This window comes from Typopeltis vanoorti, chromosome 8 (genome assembly GCF_054136105.1).
Source record: "Typopeltis vanoorti isolate ZY-2024b chromosome 8, IOZ_Tvanoo_1.0, whole genome shotgun sequence".
Lineage (NCBI taxonomy): Eukaryota > Metazoa > Arthropoda > Arachnida > Uropygi > Thelyphonidae > Typopeltis > Typopeltis vanoorti.
The window spans coordinates 61,760,117-61,783,516 of NC_143556.1; the positions used below are offsets into that span (position 1 = coordinate 61,760,117).

At 36.5% G+C, this 23,400-nt stretch overlaps 1 protein-coding gene across 7 annotated transcripts in view; it reads right to left on the minus strand.

The window, feature by feature from the left end:
* The window catches only part of LOC150104038 (kynurenine aminotransferase-like), a 228,184-nt gene that overhangs the window by 14,247 nt on the left and 190,537 nt on the right, over nucleotides 1-23,400 (minus strand). For all 7 annotated transcript variants that reach the window (XM_090396692.1, XM_090396693.1, XM_090396695.1 and 4 more), the window contains one exon: nucleotides 8,274-8,360. In XM_090396692.1, coding sequence (XP_090252818.1) covers nucleotides 8,274-8,360 — 87 coding nt within the window. The remainder of the gene's footprint in view (nucleotides 1-8,273; nucleotides 8,361-23,400) is intronic.

A 23,400-nucleotide genomic window follows, 5' to 3' on the forward strand; every position in this document is an offset into this window, starting at 1 on the left:
TTAGTTGATTTGGATGTGTAGATGTTCTTCATAAAGAATTTTTCTGCTAGGGAGCATAGTAGTGGAGAGATATTTATGGCCCGGTGGATCTGGGCGTTCCTTATGAACCACGGGGCATCCAGTATCATTCGCAGGCACTTGTTCTGTAGTCTTTGTAGCTTGAGGATGTTTGTCTTGAAGGTGTGGCTCCAGGCTGGGGAGGTGTATATAATTGTGGGACGGATCACTGTCTTGTACAGTAGTATTTTATTTGTTGAGCTTAGTTTGCTGTGTCTGTTGATCAAGGGGTATAGCTAGGCGATAACTTCTGAAGCTTTGGTGCATATGCTCTTGATGTGGCTGTTGAAGCATAATCGCTTATCGAGAAGTATTCCGAGGTATTTTGTTTCTGTTTTCCAGGGAATTTTAGAGTTGAACAGGGTGATGTCTCCTTTGGGGAATGCTCGTCTTCTTGTGAAGAGTATCATTGTGCTTTTCTGAGGGTTTAATTGTAGTCGCCAGTCTGTAAACCATTTTTCTAGATTCAGGATGGCGTCTTGTAGTTTTTTGGTTATGAGATGTGGTTGGCAGGATCTGGCTAGTATAGCCGTGTCATCTGCATAAAGGGTGATGGTGGGTGTGAGAGGATTTTGAGGGATGTCTGCCATGTAGATGTTGAACAGAATCAGGGCTAGCAGTGATCCTTGAGGAACTCCAATGAGGATTTTCCATTGGGTTGAGACTGTTTCATTGATTTTGACTTGCATCCTCCTGTTTGAGAGGTATGATTTAATCAGGTGTATCATGTTTAGTGGAATGTTTGCGATGATAAGTTTGTAGAGGAGGCCTTGGTGCCAGATCTTATCGAAGGCCTTTGAGATGTCTAGGAAGACGGCTCCAGTGTGCTGATTCCAATTAAATCCTGTGGTGATATATTCTACCAGTCTATGGATCTGTTGAGTGGTGCTGTGATTTTGACGGAAGCCAAATTGGTCCTGTGGAATGATATTTAGTTCGTTGACAAGATCTTGGAGTCTGATGAGGATGATTTTCTCTGCTATTTTTTCCTAAGTTGGATAGCAGGCTGATGGGATGGTGATTTTCAGGTAGGTGTGGGTCTTTGCCTGATTTGTGAATTGGGATGATGTCAGCTATTTTCCATGACTGGGAGAAGTGCTGCCATTTGAGGATGGAGTTTATGATGTTTGTCAGATGTGTTATGGCTTTGCATGGTAGTGCCTTGATGACTTTGTTAAGGCAGAAGCAATAGGTGAGGTCATATTTACCTATAGGAGTTGCCAACGGGTGTACCACTTTATTATTGAATTACTCTGGATTTAGAGAAAGATGTTGGAAGTTTATTTTGCACTTGGTTAGATTATAATAAATTTAGTTTAATCCTTTATCCAAGTGTAAGCAAACAAAGTTTGAGCCTGAAAATATCTTCAGGACTGAGGTAAGGTAGTGCTACACCAGGCAACTCCGAGCAAAGGTGGACCAAGCTCTCATCACTCCTTTTCTCAGTATCTCCCATAATGCAGAGCACATCTCCTTGCAGACATGTATACTGCTATGCATTAAGGGAAGGGCCACTACCAGGTGCAAAATTTGTTTGCTTACACTTGCATAAAGGATTAAACTAAATTTATTATAATCTAACCAAGTGCAAAATAAACTTCCAACATCTTTCTCTAAATCCACTAAATCCAGAGTAATTCAATAATAAGGTGGTACACCTGTTGGCAATTCCTATAGGTAAATATAACCTCTCCTATTGCTTCTGCCTTTGTATCTCCATGTTTGAGTCTACCTCCCACTGACGAGACCTCAATAAAGGTCGAAATCGGTCTGGGTAGTGGCCCTTCCTTAATGCATAGCAGTATAAATGTCCACAAGGAGATGTGCTTTGCATTATGGGAGATACTGAGACAAGGAGTGATGAGATCTTGGTCCACCTTTGCTCGGAGTTGCCTGGTGTTGCACTACCTTGCCTCAGTCCTGAAGATATTTTCAGGCGCAAACTTTGTTTGCTTATACTTGGATAAAGGATTAAACTAAATTTATTATAGTCTAACCAAGTGCAAAATAAACTTCCAACCTATCTGTAATTTGCTGACAACATGCTCCATTCCTCTTCTTCATTTGACAAACCTTGCAATGCTCAAATGATCAAGCTGCAAGATTTCTATAATCAATGTCTTAAACAGTAAACTTCTTACCATTCTCAGGTGGGATGACAATAACCTGGAATAATAATTTCAATGCTATGTAAACACAGTCATGTCTTATATCTCATAAGAAAGATATCACTTCACTCCCAGAAATTTTTCATAATATTCAGATCTACATTCAAGATGAGATGAGATTTCTCTTCTTGAGCTGAATGTCAGCTCTAGCTGTTTCTGGTGCAAAGAACATCTTTCTATTCAGCACACTTCTTCTCATGTGCACAGGTCTTAATACTATATAAATCTCAAATCCACCAAATCTTAGAAAATAGTGTTCTCACATTTAGGGTGATAAACTAAAAACCTCCCCAAAAATACTTGATATCACAATCACCTCAATAATGAACTTGCAGGGATTAAAGGAGTAGTTTTTCTATGGCGAGCTTCATTCAGCATGGTAATGATGTTATGGAGCTTGGCTGACTCTCTCTCTGACATTCTGCTATAGTGAGTGAATTTACTGTAGGGATGTTATCTATAGTAAGAGCTGACTGCATCCACAAGAGTGCAATCCACTTAAGCAGATAATCCTCCCCATCTCTCTCTCTCATCCACACTAATCATTTTCCCATAAATTCTCTACCTTATGCCTCTTTTAGAGTTATTATCATAGATGCCATTGTGCTGAACTAGCTACAATCACTCCTTCTCTTTGTAAACAGAAGAACAACCAACTACAGGTCAACCATTTGGCTGAAATCAAAAATCATCCCATGAATTTTCAGGATATTTGGTGTTAGAGGGTGAACAGTTCAGTCTCCTGCAATGCACAGTCTGTGAAAAAAAAACGATAAGTTTGATATTAATTGGTAACAATATATTATAACTTTAGCGTAAATTTAGCATAATTTTAGCATTGTTTTGTTGTGATTGAGTGTGCTGTGTTTGCATTTCGAAGTTAATCAATTTGAAGCACTTCTTCAGAATAACAGTTAACAATAGTAAGAACAAGGACATCCAGATGTGCAACATGAATGTTGAATGGAGTGAATTTTACCAAGATAGTTCATTGCCAGGAATGTAATATGTATGTGTGGGCAAACGTTGCAGATGTGTTTGTTGAGAGATTAAACAAGAAAAGCAAGAGAGTGAGGGTCTGTAGAAAGTCAGATATGCTAATGATTAAGATGATTTGAATGAAAGTTCGGGAATTGAAGTGAAGAACACCAGATGAAAGGCAAAAGGTAGTGATGGATGAAAGACTAAGAATAAGAGTGAGAAGAGTGAATGCGAGAATATGAGTGTGGAGAATGTCATTGTGAATATGGAAATAATTTAAAAAAGGAAAATTGGACATAATTACAGAAGTGTCTGAATGACGAAGCAAGATCTGGTGTGACTGTGAAAATGGAAGAAAGTCAGACTGACAAAGCAATAGCAGGAGCAATTGCTGGAATGCAAGAGTTGAAGAATGAAATAACTAAGATGAGGAATGAAATAATGCATGCACAGAATGAAATAAGATGTATGGTGGATACAAACAAAAGACTACAAAAGAATAAAAAGAAAGATAGTGGAGAGAAAGAAGTAGTGAAATGAATCAAGAATAGCAGTATATGGTGACTGAGGCACTAGATATGAAAAGTAAGCATGTGAGGGAGTAAGTGGTTGTAGTTGGGACGAATGATTTGGTCGGCATAGGACGAATGTGAGATTGGATATCAGCAGATTATTAAGGAGAGTGAAAGACAACAGTGTGGTAGGAAGGTTTGTTACCTGGGTATGGCAATGATGAGTTGCAAAGGAGAAAGATCCTCAATGTGTAAAGAGAAAGGACTGAAGATTGTAAACATGTGGAATGAATGGATCTGTATAAGAGTAATGGACTGCATCTGAATGATTATGGAGTGAGTCATTTGGGAAGGTTGATGATGGAGGGGGGGGGTGTAATGAGTGATGCAAACAAGGTATCAGTGGAAGTCAAAGAAAATGTGATTGAGCAGGAGAGTGGACCAGGTGAGACTGATGTGGTTGTGAACGGAGAAAGTGAGAACAGGAAAGCAAGTTGGACAGGGAAACATTGTGTAAGGAGAGTAGATTCTGGAAGCGGTAATTAATGTATGTGGATGGTCAGTGCAAGAATGGAATGGCTAGAAATACAGGGGTAAGGAATCTGGAGGTTATATGAGACAAAAGATGAGCAGACAGGAGCAGGTGAGGAGAAGTTACAGATTTCGGAGGTGGGATGCCACAAGTAGGACTAAGAAATGAATTATATTTATTTATGAATGCCAGTAGTGTCAGAAATAAGGGAGATGAAATTGTTGCATTGAATGAGTTAACATGCTCAAAAATAGTAGAGATAAGTGAAACATGGTTGGATGAGAATAACATTTTGATGGGGAAACAGAAATGGAGAGATATATTTTTCGTGAAGAGAGGAAAGACAAGAAAGTGTGTGTGGGGGGGGGGGTGCTGCTGATAATAGCAGGGGAATTATATCCACACAAGGCTGAGATATAGGAGAAAAAAAAAATAGCAGTGGTTTCAACTACAGCAATACTGACTGAAATGAATTTCTTAAGTTCTTAAGAGACAACAATCTTAGGCAGTATGTAACAGAGAGCACACGAGGGTTAACAGTCTTAGATCTGGTTATATCATCAAAGGATGTGATGGTGAATGGAGTATCTAATCTTCCCCTGGTTGGAGAGGATGACCATGAAGTGATCATATTTGTTGCAAGTCACATGAGAACTTCCAGAAAGAAGGAATATATATATATGGAGCTACAAGGCTGGTGATTATGGAAAACTTAGACAACTGGGAGCTATAGTGTGGAAAGAGGAGTTGGGTGAGAAGGATATAAATGTGGTGCAAAAGCTATTTAACAGCAGCAATGTCTGAGTGTATTCCAAAGGTAAAAAAGGCTAAACAAGGTAGGAGTAAAATGGATGAATGAAGAGATTAAGCATGAAATCTAGAAGAAGGCACTATGGCATATAAGAAGAAATTAGCCAATCAAGCTAAGAAAAATCCTAGTAAGTTCTTTCAATATGTGGCAAATAGAAGGAAAAATGACTATAGGAGAATGATGCTAGTTGATGACACTGGCAGATTGGTAACCAATGCAGAGGATATAATTGAATTATTCAATGATGAGTTTATCAGTGTATTTCATCCTCATGAAAGCAACATCAGAAGAAGCTGTAGTGTAGAATGTATGGAGGAGGAGGGACTGATGGTGAATGAGCAAGAAGTATATGAGTTAAGTAAATTTCATGTTAATAAGGCAGTATATTACCGTATGTCTTGAGGGAATACCCTATGGAATTAATGACACCTTTTTTCACAACTATTTAACATGAGTCTTTCAACAAGACAAGTCCTAAAGGAATGGAAAGTGGGAAAAATTATTCAAGTTCACAAAGGGAGGGAGAGAGATAAGACTAACGCTAGAAATTATAGGCCAATCTGTGTGTCTGGGGTTGTTGTTAAAGTATTAGAGAAATTGCTGAGGACTAGGATTCAGAAGTGAGTTGATAATAGCAGTATCCTTTATGATGGTCAGCATGGATTTGTTAGGGGAAGGTGATGTTTCAGCAATCTACTTACATATTACAAGGTGACAAACTTGCTCAATAAAGGAGATGCACATACGGTGGCATACTTGGATTTTTCAAAGGCCTTTGATAGACTGCCACATGACAAGCTGGTAGCTAAACTGAAACAGATGGAATTGGATAACAAACTAGTAAGCTGGATAACTGATTGACTGTCGAACAGGTATCAGCAGGTTGTATATGGAGGAGTCATATCCCAAAAGAGGAAGGTTACTAGTGGAGTGCCACAGGGATCTGTTTTGGGACCATTATTGTTTTTAGCTTGTCTGTTAATGACTTTAGGACCAACTTATTTGGAGATGTGCAGCTTTTTGCAAATGATGCAAAGTTTGGAAGGGCTATACATATCTGCTCTACAGAGAAGTAGAGCAGATATTTGGCCTTGCAGAAAGATATAATAGACTATGTGAATGGACAAATGATTGGAGCTGCCAGTTTAATGTTGCAAAATACAAGGTCTTGAAATTTGGTAGGCAAGGTTCAGATGCAGAGTGTACAATTAATGGGGAAATTTTTGAAGTAGGCAGAGGAGGTGACAGATCTGGGAGTGATGGTGGACAGAGACTTGAAGTTTAGGAGGTCACATTACTAAAATTCTAAGAACATCCCAGCAGATTATGGCAATAATGAGGAGGACATTGATATATATAGAGGAAAAGAGGTTATAGCCAGTTTAATGTTGCAAAATACAAGGTCTTGAAATTTGGTAGGCAAGGTTCAGATGCAGAGTATACAATTAATGGGGAAATTTTTGAAGTAGGCAGAGGAGATGACAGATCTGGGAGTGATGGTGGACAGAAACTTGAAGTTTAGGAGGTCACATTGCTAAAATTCTAAGAACATCCCAGCAGATTATGGCAATAATGAGGAGGACATTGATATATACAGAGGAAAAGAGGTTATAGTTCCCTGTATAAGGCTTTGATTAGGCCATATATGGACTCTTCTGCAGAGATTTGGTCACCTGGTTTTCAAGGGGGGGGGCGAGGATGTATTGGAAAGGGTTTATTAACTTAGTGTCAGGTTTATGGAATGCCAGATATGAGGAGAGATTGAGGGAATGCAATTTACAGAGCCTTGTGAAAAGAAGAAGAAAAAGAAGAAAGAGGGGGATATGACTGAGACATTAGTTAGTGAGGGGTTGTTACCAGATTAATGTGGAGAACACACTTCATAGAGTAGAAGGTGGCAAGGTTAGAACTAGAGGCCATCAATGGAAGCTGTATTAAAGAGGGCATGAGCAAGGGAGTGAGAAGTAGGTTCTTTGCATGGAGAGCGATTGGTGACTAGAGTGCAGTGAGTGCAGAAAGTGTTAAAGGAACGATTTGATAGTCTTTTGGCATGAGACCTCCCACAATAAGTCCTTTGATTCCATTGAGGTCAAATAATAATAACAATAAAAATAATAATAATTAAGTAATTAATAGCTATCACAACATGGTTTGCACTGCTTTTTTTCATGTTGTTAGAATGTTATAGCATATCATCTATTACCAATATTGCTTGACAAGATCTTGCTTGCTATTGTTATATAGGAAAATAAGCTATCCTGAAAACTATTTGATGATCAAATAAAATGGCCATTTCCAACTTTATAATGTTTGTACTGATTTCCTTTAAAACTTTAATAATTAATTTTGATGGTCAAAATTGGAAATATGTACTTTACTTTTTTTCTAATGATCTAAAGAATTACTCTAGTTCTTTCTAAACATCTTCAGTGGAATCAGACATAAATAAACAATAAACAGTCTTTTCCAGTTTTTTCTGATTTGGAATTTGCTTGTAATGTCCTTTTGAACCTACTTGCCATTTAAGAAGTTTTATGATGCTCATTAGAAAATGTTTTAATGCTAAATAGTATAGTGATTTTTTTCCTTTTGTAAACCATTATTTCTTGCATAAATCATCTTGCAATTATTAATCGTATCTTACCTGTTTGGTCTTCTTTATATCAATGGTGGGAATCATAACTTAGATTTTTTTTTTTTTTTTTTCACTCTTGATGTTTTGTACAGTGATAGCACACCACTTTCACCTATTTAATCCATCCTGTCTCCTCAAAGAAAACAACGACTGGCATTTTTTTTTATAACAGGGAAGCAGTTCCAAGTGGTGTGAGTACTGATTACATTGCATGTTTGTTACAAGATTTGATTTCAGTTTAGTAACGAAATTACAGTTTGGTTAGTAACTACTAAACTATCAACCCTTCAATATTTGTTCAGTATTTAAGTAGATGTATAGAAATTTACCTTTGCATCAAAAATGATCCATAAAAAACAAAGATATAGCACATATTTAATATGAAATGTAAAGTATGAGTAATCTCACTGTGCTAGATCCAGGGTTTTAGACTAATGCAAAAGCAATTTAGATTTTGATTCATTCAGTGTATCATCCTTGTAAGTCACACCCTAAAGATCAGTTTTAATCATGATGGTATTTTAAAATTTCTTTCAAATGGAATTTTGTAACATACTTTAAATGTCCATTTTCTTACCTTGATGAAGCAAAATCGAATATAATCTTCAGCAAGAGATTTGTGTTTATCACTATAAAAAGCACTAGGAGGTATTCCTTGAAGTTTCTAAAAAAATAAAATACATAAAATTAAAAAAAAATAATAAAACTATGAATATACATTAATATAAATATGAATTCATGACTTCAAAATAGATATAGAACCCATAGTTTATCACATTTATTTTACAAACAATTTTCTCAAAATATAGTTGAAAGCCTATTACCAAAATTTATGCAAGGGGTTTAAAGATGTCTGCCCAGTTTCCATTTATTTATTTTAATTTATTTTATCTTTTGTTATAATTTCCCTTTGGAAATGCATGTACTTAGAAAAATGACTTAAATTCCGTTAACTTTTTTTATATATATTCAAAATTTGATTTCCAGTAAAGTAATGCAAAAAATAATCATTTCTTTTATATATATTTTCTCAGCAGAGCCTATTATTATTTTTCTGAAACTAGTGCACTGCAGATAATCAGAGATATGTACCTGTCTGTATTATGGAAATAGATCATATCATTTTACTCTAGGTGGTAAAGTAAAAGCAGCTTTTGTGAATCTCTAATGTGACATGTGAACTTCGTTTTCTAGAACAATTTTAAGACGCCAGGCTGTAAGAATTAGTGAAGGGACCAAAAAGACTTGTTTGACTAGAATCAAATCTCAGATAACAACCACCTTTTCTAATCAACATTGTTTTCAATTTTGACCATCGTAATATCTGGTATATCCTCAAGGGATGGACCAGATATTATAACAGTCAAATACAATGAAGATTTTATGACTAATCTTTAAAGGTACCTGTGGTATGATTATTAATAATAAATTACATGATAACTACAGTAATTAACTCTACACATCATCAGTGTGTAAAAACAAGCAATCAAAGGAACCAGATTGCAAAGTACATACAGCAGTCGGTGGTTTACCAATTAAAAACTGTTGCTGCATGCTAGAAATTAGTATTAATAAATAATATTAAAAATATTATCAAACAACTATTTTTGATGGCTACATAAGATGAGAATCTCCCAAACTTTAGGTGGAGAGAGAAAGAGAGAGCAATTGTCAAATGTTGACCTCGATATTATTAAATTACTCAGGATTTAGAGAAAGATGTTGGAAGTTTTTTCCACTTGGTTAGCCTAATAAATTTAGTTTAATCCTTTATCCATAATAAGGTGAGACACCTTTTGGCAACTCGTATAGGTAAATATGATTTCTCCATTGCTTCTACCTTAGTATCACCACCTCTGGGTCTGGCTCCTACTGACGAGACCTCAATAAAGGTTGAAACCGGTCTGGGTAGTGGCCTTTTCCTTAATGCATAGCATCATACATGTCTGCAAGGAGATGTGCTTGCATTATGGGAGATACTAAGACACAGAGTGATGAGAGCTTGACCCACCTTTACCACGAGTTGCCTCAGTCCTGAAGATACTTCAGGCACAAAATTTGTTTGCTTACATTTGGACAAAGGATTAAACTAAATTTATTATAAGGAAGTCATTTTGCCTCTTTACAAGGTCTTGATAAGACTTCACTTGGACAACTGGTCTGGTCTCCATGGTGATTCTGATATAGTGGAGAGAGAGAGAGAGAGTGTGTGAAAAGGAGAGTGTTAAAAATGGTATTAGGATTGTGGAATACTGATTATGAAGACTGATTAAGAGTTTGTAGTCTGTATACACTAGTAAACAAGAGAAAGCAGGGTGATATGACTGAGACTTACAGACTTCTGAAAGCATAATAGAGGATTTCAGTAGATAGAATTTTTCATTTCATTGAGGATGGAAAAAAAGGACATGAAGTATCCTTTGAGGTTGAGAATGAATGCTGTCAAGAAGGAAGTGAGAGCTAGATTTTTTTCTCTTATAGAGTAGTCTGTGATTGGAATGGACTGCCATTGGATATTGTGTGTGCAAGTAGTGTGAATGAATTCAAGAACAAGTATGACAGCTGGTTCAAATAGTATGTGGTCTCCCTTGATGAGTCCCTGACTCCCTGGAGGTCTTGTCTTAAGATTTCATGAACCTTTAAGGTTCTTAGCTGTGGACTTCGCAACTGCAACCATCTCGAGGATAAGGTGGTTGGCCCTATACCTCCCATTGTGTCCTATGTCTATAGATGCATGTGTTCATAGGGCTGTTTTTCCTGTTCTGGGGGAATGAAAAACCCAAGTTTCTGGGTGAAAAAACCCCCTACATCCATATGAGACCAGCTAACTCACCTTTAGTTAAAGAGACTAGATAAAGGTTCTTCACGTCTCAGATGGGAATCAAACCCAGGTCTTTCCGACAAAAGTCTATACCAACTGAGCTATGGAGGGTTTGACTCCCTGGAGGTCCCCTCTTAATGATAACCAATTGGAATATCTCTTCATCAGCCAAGTGAACACAAGAAATATGAGGAGTAGCCAACAACATGCAAGGAACTGCTACAAGATCACCCAGTCCAGCCATACCCTCAGTAATGGTGAATTCTCACTACTTAAAAAATGACTAAACTTTGGGGTAGCACTTAGATGCAAAAGGTTAAGCAAGTTTGAGCATGGTTAGTAGTTGGAAGGGAAGGATCGTTTGATGCTGTTTGCACACTCTCCCTCAATGAGTCTTTGCACTCCCTGGAGCTGTCAAATAATAATAATAATAATAATTAGAAAGCTGGTATCGTTTTAAGAATACTAACAGTAATCAATCAGTAACTAGAAACTATGTACACATTTAATATAATTCTGTCAGATGCACCAATTTATTATTATTATTACGTGACACCTCCAGGGAGTCTGAAGACTCATCGAGGAAGGGTACCTACTCTAGAACTCTCTGTCTCCACCACTCAAATCCACCAATGCCATCTACCACCCATCACCACTAGTATTTCCACAGACAATCACAAACATCCATGCCCATGGCAGGATTTGAACCTGCAGCCTTTTGGCTGGAGGGCAGATATGCTAACCACTCAGCCAACCAGACCAGCGAATTTAGTATTAGAATGCCTTTGTATTCATATTAAGTGTTAAGGAAAAATAACATTTCATACCTATCAGCAGTTTGGAGGAAGACTTGTGCAAGAATGCTATGGGTTAAGATAAGTTTTTGGCTAATTAATGGTGGAATTTTGTGTTTATGTGTGAGAGTTGTTGCAGAAGTTATGTCCTTGCATTGGTGTCTAGGCTTCTTCATTTAAATTTGTTTATAGTCTTTAAAGTTATCTGCAATAGCTAATAATGTGTGTTTAGACATAGCAAGCATCCTTGCTATGTCTAAACAATGCTAAACCACCAAAAAAGTAATATACCTCCAAATGAAATAGCTGCCTTGAAAAAGTTGTATAAGGAATAAAAATACTGTTATTACAAAAGCTGATAAGGGTAATGCAACAGTTATCATGGATCAAGAGGATTATAACAAAAAAAAAATAAATAAAAAATACAAGTTCCCCTATGTGATGGTTCTATTTACCAAATTATGGGGACCAAGGTATAAATATTAAGTGTTAAGGAAAAACAGACCAAAGCAACTATTTTGCTCTAAGCAAAATGGTGGCTTTGTCTGTGCATGAATTAAATTTTGATTTTAGTCATTTTGTGAAATGTAAGATGGATTATATGTAGTTGCTGGTTTATGTAGATAAGTTATGGATTTTTAAGGAAGATGAAAGGAAAGCATGTACTAAGCATGACTTGAATGCAGAGCAGAGCAGAGTTCATGAACAGTGATGTATCAGTGACTGAGGGTGACAGTAGTGAGAATGCAATGAGAGGAATGAGTGTTCATCTAATAGCAAAGAAATAAGGTAAAAGGTCACTGAGTAATGGTAAGAAAGTTATGATAAAACAATATGTGAAAGAAGCAATCAATGGTAGAATGAATGAAGAAAGCACAATACAAGAACAGTGAAAACTGGGAATAATGAATGTGCTACAAATGTGGTGAATGACATAGCAGAGAGAGAGAGCAGATAGCAGTAAGACAGAGGAAGATACAAAAGACAGTGAAATGATAGAAGAATGGCAAAGAAGATAGCATGAAAGACATGAGCATTAGTGAGAATATTAGGAAAGAATCAGAAAGGTCAAGGAATGAATTGAGGTGTATGCAGAGTGAGAAAGTGCAGTTGTGAGAAAATGTGAATGAGATAGTATGGGATTGTGAGTGTTGTTAGAGACAGTGAAGCAAAAGAGTCTGAAAGAGAGAGAGATTTATGTGTATTGCCAAAGTATGTTAGTAGAAAGCTAAGGAGAAGAGTAATGATCACAAGATAACTAGAATGTGCAGGAAGAGAAAACTTGAGTTTGCAGATGTATGGAATAAATTTGATGGCAGGAGAGCTATTTGCTACAGATAATCTACATTTGAGTGAGAACAATAGTGTGAAGCTAGGCAGATTGAGGGAGTGTAGCCAGTCAGAGAAACAAAAATGATAGTGGGACTGTGAGATAAAGGATGAAGACAAGACAGGGTACCCCTCAACAGCATGAGAAGTAAAAGATTCAGGCTAGGAAGGTGACAAGTAGTAAGGAAAAAGAAATTGGCCTATGAAAGGAGATGGTCTCAATAGGAGCAACAGAGTCAAAGAACTTGAACAAAGAGGTAAGGAATTGTGGGAAGGAAAGGGGACCAGGGGAAAAGCTACTGTGCTAATACACCAATGCAAGAGGTATTAGGAGTAAGAGTGCAGAATATTTGGTCTTGATGAAGTTAGTCAGCACAAAAATTGCTGGTCTCAGTGAGGCTTGCTCATAACATGTATGAGTAAGATTACATTTCTTGAGCTACTTAGATACAACCATCTTATGCAGCAGTAGTTGAAGCAACACAGGGACTTGAGTCAGTTAGTAATATCATCTCAGACAGTGAAGATAATGGAAGATGTCACTTTGATGCCATCAATTGGAAAGAGTGATCACCCTCTCACTGAGGAAACTACATGAAGAAGAAGATCATGTGGTTTTGATGTGGGAAGTGGCTAAGCAGAGAGAGAGAGAGAGAGAGAGAGATGTGTGAAATTACAAAGCAGGGGAATGTGATAATTAAACAAATATGCTGGTGATGTGTGCAATGGCTTGATCAGTTGTAAGGAAGCAAAATCAGCAATACCTGAGACTTGATTCAGAATCAGTTACTTACGGCAACATCATATTATATACCTTAGGTTAGAGGGATAAATAAAATAGGAGTGAAATGGAAGAATCATGGAATTATGTATGAGCTTCTAAGAAAAGGGACATTATGGAGGAGATATAAATAACATGGTACCCCTCAACAGCATGAGAAGTAAAAAGGTGCAGGCTAGGAAGGTGACAAGTAGTAAGGAAAAAGAAAAATTAGCCTATGAAAGGAGATTAACAGCCAAATATTTAGGCTTATGTGCTGGTTTAAGCTCATTATTAGGCTTAATGGAGTGAATACACTGCAAAAAAAAATGTTTATGGGATCCTATTCTTCACCTCAGTCACAGACATATCATCAGAGATACCCTGAAAATTGTGAAAGCACACACAAAAACTGAAAACAATAGGTAGAAAAAATTAAACTAAAAGCTTAAAGTTCTATGAGGGGCACCCTCCTGTAGAGGGGTGCCCCCTCATAGAACCATATTTATTAAGATTAGGCTGGTTTAACAAATCTGCTACTGATTCTAAGAAAAGTCTTTCAAATTTCAATTTGTTATGGTGAAGCATAGTAGTTTTTTTTTTTTTTTTTTTCAATTTGATTTTATGTGCAAAGTATATCCAAAGCATGGTCAACTGACCATAGTTATGGCAGCAGATATGCACCGTGCTAAGGTGGATAACAAAAGGAGATTGGCTAAAGCAGTAAAGCAGAAACCCTAGAAAATTCTATAGTTATGTTGCTAATAGAAGAAAGGGTGAATATGGAACACTGACTTTAGTTGCTGGTGATGGAACATGTCACATCTGCTGAAGATATAGTAGAAATGCTCAATGAATATTTCATTAAGCATTAGTGTATTTCATGTAGAGGGGAAAGGAATTAAGAGTAGTGTTGAATATCAATAGGAAGGCCTTCCAGGACATTTGATCCCATCAAAAATGTCCACATGGACAATTAATCCACAATGTTTGGGTAGGCCATGATATTTGTGAACCATTTCTGCAGTGCATAACTGGTTTTGCATGAACCTCTGTGAAAGCGACAGAGTGAGGTTTCTTTCACATGAAAATGTCATTAATCTATCAAAAAGATACCTGTAAGTGTTTTCACTAGGTATTGTTGTGAGTGCATACAAAAAAGGTATTGGATAACCCATGACCCTTTTATTCTTTACCATGTAAAGCAAATAACTCCACAAACTGTGTAGGTGATGTTTTGAATGTGCAATCTGTGAGAAGCACGTAAATATCTCATATGTTGTAAAAATGATGATTGTTTCTTCATCTTCAGCACCCAAATCATGCATCAGAAAGTGTTCAGCCCATTTTTTCATTTCAACAACATGCATTGTTGTTGGATTTGGTGGCCTACATTAGTTTTGAATTCTGTTGACTTGTCTTCTTAATTGTGTTTCTTTCTGGTCCATATATAAGCATTACATTCTCACTGTGCATGTCACCAAGAGCGGTTCTCTAAGAATTTGTGATAGTGCTACATTAGGATCCTCTTCTGCACATCATTTTAACAAATTCAATAATTGACGAAAGTTTTTTCACTTAGCTATGCTACCAATTATATATTTGGTTTAATCCTTTACTTCAGATGCTTACACTTGGATAAAGGATTAAACAAAATATATAATTGAAATTCAACACTGAATAATAGGTATAATCTAGTATCACCTTCAACATCATCATTGTGCTGATGGTTTTGTGTGCCATCCTGAATTATTATTGTAATATCATTTAGATCATAACCAGTTGTACATTTGTGTGTGTGTTGCAAATTAATTTTTTGCTCTTCATATCTCCAGTATCTTTTTTGCTACAGTCCTTACTGAATGAATACAAATGACGATGTATCCAATGAAATGCAGCACTGGCTTCTGCTGCTGCTGTGAGTAAAGTATTTCTGCCATTTCTAAAAAATTGAAAAAACAATTACAATAGCAAAAAAAATTATTGGCAGGAAATGACTGAATGTTTTTGACTGGACATTTGGACAAGTAAAAAACGTATAAACGCTGCATATGTCCATACCACCAAATGTGTGTATGGACATTTCTGACCAGCCTAAATATTGTGGACCAAATGCCCCTTGGATATTTTTGACCAGACCAAATGTCCTCCAATCTGGGAAGGAGAAAAGATGACTGACAATTCAAGAATTGGAAGTGTTTAGAATATTAAGTAATTTTATGTTAAAAAGGCTCTGAGACTGAATGGGATATAACCACATATATTTATGAGAATGTGAGAAAGAGCTGGTACCCTTTCCTTGGTTGTTCAACAGTAATCTAGCACCAGGAAGTCGCAAAAATTCAGTGAAAAGAAGGAAAAATCGTGCCACTGCATAAAGGAGAATCCAAGTCAGTGGTGATGAAGTATAGATCAGTGTGTATATCAGATGTAGTGGTGAAGAAGTTAGGGAGGCTGGTAAGAGATAGAATACAAACCTGGATTGATGAGAATAGAAAACTTTCAAAAAAAAAAAAAAAAGCAATATGGATCTGTTAGGGGGAATTATGCTTTAGTAACTTGGTCACAGTTATATTTTATAAGGTGACTAGAGTACTGGACAGAGGAGATGCTTATACATCATTTTATCTGGAATTTTCTAAAGCATTTAATCAGGTAACTTGGATTGATGAGAATAGAAACCTTTCAAAAAAAAAAAAAAAAAAAGCAGTATGGATCTGTTAGGGGGAGTTATGCTTTAGTAACTTGGTCACAGTCATATTTTATAAGGTTACAGAGTACTGGACAGAGGAGATGCTTATACATTATTTTATCTGGAATTTGCTAAAGCATTTAATCAGGTACCACATGATAAACTACTCTTAAATTGAGTAGGATGGGGATGGATAGTCATTGGGTAGCTTGAATAGGAGCCAGTAATTTACAGGGCTGCAGTGTCTTGAAAAGAAAAGTGACAAGTGCAGAAAGTTCTGTGCTGGGATCACTGTTTTTAATCTATATATCAATGATATAGTTCATGGTGTGAAAGGAGATATTCAGTTGTTTGCTGATGATGCAAAATTAGGAAAAGCAACGTGAGGCAATTCTGATATTTGTTACAAAAGGATTTAAATAGGTTGGTTCTTGGGCTGACAATTTCATTTCAATGTTGTTAAATTGAATGATATATTCACGTAAACACAAGAAAGATACTTAAGTGTAAAGAGCTAATAAGCTTCATTTCGGCAATGAAAACATTACTAAAATTAAGGGGATATTAAATCCCACGTAGTTTTAAAACCGAATAAGAAACTCAATGATAGGAATCAGAGAGTTTCTTGCCGAATATAGTAAACTATAAAGTATCGGCGAACACTAGCGCTAGCCAATGCAAGTGATCCTAGTACGTAGTACAATCACGGGCAACTCGTTGCAAAGGTGGTAAAGTTCAGATCGCTATTCTTAGGTATTTTCCATAATGTAAAACACATTTCCTAGGAAATGTATGCTGTTATTACATTATGGAGGGAGGTCACTACCCATACCGGTTTCAGCCTTTTTTGAGGCCTCATCAGTGAGTAGCTAGACCTAATACCGAAGTGTATAGCGAAAAGAACTTATATACTTTGCGAACGAGTTTTCCAAGTAGGTGCAACCATTAAGTTACTTAAGTATAAAGAGCTAATAAGCTTCATTTCGGCAATGAAAACATTACTAAAATTAAGGGGATATTAAATCCCACGTAGTTTTAAAACCGAATAAGAAACTCAATGATAGGAATCAGAGAGTTTCTTGCCGAATATAGTAAACTATAAAGTATCGGCGAACACTAGCGCTAACCAATGCAAGTGATCCTAGTACGTAGTACAATCACGGGCAACTCGTTGCAAAGGTGGTAAAGTTCAGATCGCTATTCTTAGGTATTTTCCATAATGTAAAACACATTTCCTAGGAAATGTATGCTGTTATTACATTATGGAGGGAGGTCACTACCCATACCGGTTTCAGTCCAAGTAGGTGCAACCCCTTGGAAAACTCGTTCGCAAAGTATATAAGTTCTTTTCGCTATACATTTCGGTATTAGGTCTAGCTACTCACTGATGAGGCCTCAAAAAAGGCTGAAACCGGTATGGGTAGTGACCTCCCTCCATAATGTAATAACAGCATACATTTCCTAGGAAATGTGTTTTACATTATGGAAAATACCTAAGAATAGCGATCTGAACTTTACCACCTTTGCAACGAGTTGCCCGTGATTGTACTACGTACTAGGATCACTTGCATTGGCTAGCGCTAGTGTTCGCCGATACTTTATAGTTTACTATATTCGGCAAGAAACTCTCTGATACTTTATAGTTTACTATATTCGGCAAGAAACTCTCTGATTCCTATCATTGAGTTTCTTATTCGGTTTTAAAACTACGTGGGATTTAACAAGAAAGATATTTAACCAAATATTTCGGTCTGGAAATAGCAGACCATCTTCGGTGGTATTACAAGAACAGTTTAAAAAAAAAAAATACAAGCTAGAATACTAACAATAGATCGTTAAAAATAGAACACGCCACGTGATGTTATATCACTAAGTATGAAACGGAATATTTTGAAGTAGAGACATAGTTGAAAAAAAAAAATAATAAAAAATTAATGAGTAATCTTGATTAGACTTTCCCAGATTTTTTATATAGATATACAGTCATTACGATTCAGGTTGGGACAATGGAGCAAGGCCTCCACGCTTTCTTTGAACAAACGTTTGAACCTATAACGGGATCTATGTAAGAGGTGAGTCCTGGACCAAAAGATGCTGTGGTCAGTTTCAATCCCGTGTTGAGCCAATCCAGACTTTTCAGGTTTTGTGAAGAATGGAGGATTGATGTTCTTGGATTCTTTTTTCAAGAGAACGTCCAGTCTGTCCAAAATAAAAGAGATCACAGTTGCAAGGAATTTGATAAACTCCAGGAAGAGATAAAGCTGAGCGTTTATCTTTAGGAGAAGGAAAATAAGAAGACAATTTGTTAATAGGTGAATACGTAGTTGTTAAATCGTATTTCTTTAAAATTCTTGCGATAGGTTCTGAAATACCGGAGATATAAGGAATAGGCACTCGACGTATTGAAACTTTGTTGTTTTGTGGAGGATTATAAGAATTGAGAAGATGTTGAGTACTTTTTTCAGAAAAGCCATTGAGTTTCATGTGTTGTTGGATAGTAGAAAGTTCTTTCTGTAGATAATCAAAAGTAGAATAATTAGTTTTGGCTCTTCTGATGAGGCATTTTATAATTCCTGTTTTTTGACATGGATGATGGGCTGATTCTTTAAGAATATAACGACCTGTGAACGTTGGTTTCCTGTATACTGTAGTTGTAAGAATATTTGAAGGTGACCGGATGAGGAGAACGTCTAAAAAAGATAACTGGTTGTTTTCTTCTATTTCCATAGTAAATTTTATACAAAGTCTGATTCAGATACACTGATGATATTTTCATAATTTGGTCTTATGGCCAGCAAACTTTAAATACTTTCCTCAGCCACCTGAACAAACAATGCTAACACAATTTATTAGTGAAATCGAAGACCAGAACACGCTTCCCTTTCTGGATATGCTACACGTCACACATCTTCCCCTGAACAGTCTATCCTTTGCTATCTACCCTAACCTTACATGCATTACCATTGCCCAACACAAAAACCTGGGGAGCGGGGTCATTAACACTCTTCAAAAACAGAGCAATAACAATTTGCTCCAATGAGCAAGAGCTTAAGTATGAATTACAAATTATCATCAATACTTTTATAAACAATGGCTATATACAACTCTGATGAATTTAAACTCACTACAAAACTGAAGAACTTATTTAACTCCCCTTCCTCCCATCCCACTAGGCTCATCATGGGGTGCACTAATCCAGTGCACCTATAACTTTTTTTTTATGTTGCTCCCACCCTTAAAAGGTTATTTGCAAACTTATAGTACATTTTGTATTGTGGGGGGAGTAAGGTTTTTTCTTTTCTATTTTTATTAATTTTATATATCCTAGTCCAGAAGCTGCTCTAGAGACGAAAACAAAACTTTTTCAAGCCACTTGAAAAAGGGTAGACAGGATATGAGTCTCACACCGGGTGACAAAATTCATCTAACACCTAAAGACAATCACAACATCCATGGCCACAGCAGGATTCGAACTTGCAGCCTGTTGGTTGGAGAGCAGATATGCTAACCACTTGGCCAACCAGACCAGTTAACTTGCCATATAGAAAAATAGGAAACACGCTTCCAATCCAGAAAAAAAAAATAACATAAATGGCACATCATATTTAATAATTATGGAAAATTGGGCCTTTCTGATCATGCTACAGACATCCTACACTGAACTGATTAGAAAGATTGTTTCTAACATTGTTCCAAAACTTGGTATGATCACACACACACTTAAAGGCTCTGAACTTCTTTTCAACTAGCCTAAAAATCTGAAGAATATGGAAACATTAATTAACTGTTGTCTAGTCATATAAATAACAAGAATCTATCTTTATTATTATTATTATGTCACACCTCCAGGAGTCCAAAGACTCATCGAGGGAGGGCACCTACTCCAATTTTATCTCCAACAACTACAACCAACCACAACTACTATCATCATCTACACCAATGCCATCTACCATCCACCATCACCACTAGTATTTTCACAGACAATTACAAACACTTTAATATGGTGTTTTCTAAATGCAAGGTCGAGCCAACAGTTTAATGATTGATCAAATTAAATATTTTGACATACTGGGTAAATTATAATGTAGCTTGTCTCTTCATATATAAATCATCATCAAATTCCTGCCATGTACCCACAAGGGGTGTACAGGATATGATAGTACTACATGAAAAAATTATATCATTACTAACTTCCTATCTACAATTTTCCTCCAAATCAGTCTGTTACTTGTCAAGACTCCAACATTATCAGATCTTATATTTCTATTGTCTAAGGCACTTTGTACCGTATCACTCCACCTATATCTTGGTCTTCCTCTGGGTCGTTTTGCTGCCAACCTGGCAGTGAACACTTGTTTTGCTAATCTTTCCTCGCCCATTCTGTTTAGGTGACCAACAGAGAGATACATTGCTGCTTGAAATTCCCATCCAGAATCACTTAGTGCTAAGCATGATATGACATTGTGAAAGCTGCATCGCAGTTAGGGGGTGGACATATTCCATACCGAATTGTCTCTCTCCGCATAGTTCCCTGTAAGCACTGTACATTAATTCCTTAACTATGTTCTTAATTTGTAACTTCTGCAAAAAAGATATTGCAATTTAGTTTATATGAAATTTATAACACGTTTTTTGTGTAATATAATTTATTAGTCTACTGGCAATAAATTTATGTACACATTTGACTGTAGCCATGAAAATTTTTTCACATACAGGTAAAACTGTAATTTGTCCTTAGCTTTTGGATACCAGTGTATATTTAGAGGTGTCTCAGAAGACCAAAATATAATAACTGACAATACTGTAGTCCTAAGAGATAAACAGACCAATGAGGAGATAGATTGTCAATAGGAAGTTAGTGATAATGTAAATTATCATGCAGTACTATCATTCTGAAAAAAAATTCTTTTTCCCTTTTTTCCATCCAAGAGTATGTTGGAAGAATATCAGGATTACATAAAATCAGGTGTTGAGAAACATTATCTTCTTCATTACATTGTCTTTTTTTTTTTTTTCCCTAGGAATAGGATGCATGGAAAAAGACTTATCTTACATAAATTCTATTTTCTATTAGAAAAAGTGTATAAAGAAAGAATTTTTCCTTTGGACTCTAACTCTACTTATGTTGCAATACACCTCATTGTTTTTTAATTGTAATTCTGTTATGCTTAATTATAACCATTACAGTTTTAGCTGTAGTTTGGATAGGTTTATTTAAATTGGAAAATACCAATAATACTGAAAAGAGAGTATTATTATAATTTTATCTCTGTTAATAACTAGAACTGTTATAAAATCTCATGATGCTCATTATGCAGCTAGCAAAACAACTTATGACCTTTTATTGGAAATACCTGGATTTGAACCTCAATCAAGAATGCAGTAACATTTTCTAAAATTAATTGAGCTGGTTTTGGATGATGCTGGCAAGGCTTTTACCACAAAACAAATTAGATATGTTGACTGCTAAGGCAATGCAGTAAGTGTAGTATATCCCAAAATTCATTATGATGCTGTCATTGATACATCTGTACCACCCATGAAGCATTAATTCTAAATGCAAATCTTGACTGAACATCATGTTCTGGTGCATATTCTGAAGGGAGGAGAAAGTACCAGATATTATGAATCCAATAAATTGACAGCTTCAATGATTTGACATTTTTTGTCCAAAGAATTAACTTATATATATATATATATATATATATATATATATATATATAAACATTGCTTTGAAAGTCAATGGATGCCACAGCATGAGGAACAAACAGCGATGGCACCCACTTAAATAAGATGTAGGACCTCCTTTCACTGCAATCACTGTAGCAATCCTATGGAGCATACTTTCCACAAGCATATGATATCAATCAATGAGAATTTTGGACCATTCTTCCTGTAGGCATGTAATGAAGTCATGAACTGTTGTGGGGCAGATGTCCCCTGACCGCACTCAATGCTCAAGTTCATCCCACAGATGTTTAATAGGGTTGAGATCAGAGCTCTATGGAGGTCAGTCAAATGCGGTGACATCCATGAACACAAACCATGAAGTTAAAGCAGCTTTATGACATGGTGCATTGTCTTGTTGAAAAAGACAATGGTCAGTTCCATAGAAATGCTGTGAACACACACGGATTGCAGTCAGGAATACTTAAGAAATGGTCCCTCCCAGCCATAGGCCTGATTCGTCAGCATATGCTGGTCCAGAGTCCGGATAAAATAGAGAGAATTGAGATGGTGCCATACCTTCCTGTAAAAAGGGGGGGGGTTCATGGCCATTGTATCATCATACAAAATAAAAATAAAATAGAAATGCTATAAAGTGCAAAGCACTGCATTGTCCAGAATGTTCAGATACCTCTTGGAGTTCAAAGTTTGTGTGTTTTTCCTGGTTGGGCCTCAGACCTGTCTGAGGCCCAACCAGGAAAAACAGGACCATACCATCACATCACCACCTTCAAATTTCATAGCTGAGATTACACACCCTGGTAAAGAGATGTTCACTGGGCATCTGCCACACCCCACACCCATCCATCTGCTTGGTAGAGGGTGTAGTGTGATTCATTGCTCCATAACACAGCTTTCCAAGCTTCCATGTCCCACTATCATGCCCTTTGCACCACTGAAGACAATGCTGCATGTTGAATTGGGTATGTGGGGGCTTGTATATTGGCAGTCCTATGGAAATCCATGTTGTGAGCCTCAGTTCTGAATATTTTTGTGCAGATTCATTTTCCAGTCAAGTCAATGCTCAGAACTTTGCATTCAATGTGTCAACTGACAAATGGCAGTTTTTACATATTATCCTTCATGGCACCTTATACTCACCAATTTATGGTCTTCCTAAAATAAATGTGTTCTAGATTCCTCTACTTTAAAATACAAAGTCTGATTCAGATACACTGATGATATTCTCATAATTCGGTCTTATGGCCAGTAAACTTTAAATACTTTCCTCAGCCACCTGAACAAACAATGCTAACACAATGCTATACACACTCACCAAACATGACTATGTTTGGTGAGTGTGTGTGTTTTTATGCGACTCTCACCCATAAAGCATTGAAAACCTATAGTACTATGGATAGGCTAAGGCTTTTTATTATTTTTTTAAATTTAATATTTTATTTATTTTTTACATAGTCTGAAATCTTGCTTGAGAGACCAAACACAGAACTTTTACGAGCTACTTCAGGCCTCCAATAAACGGTACTATGGTCTCACACACTGAGCAATGAAATTCATCTCCCACCTAAAAACAATCACAAACATCTATATCCATGACAAGATTCAAATCTTCAAAATAAC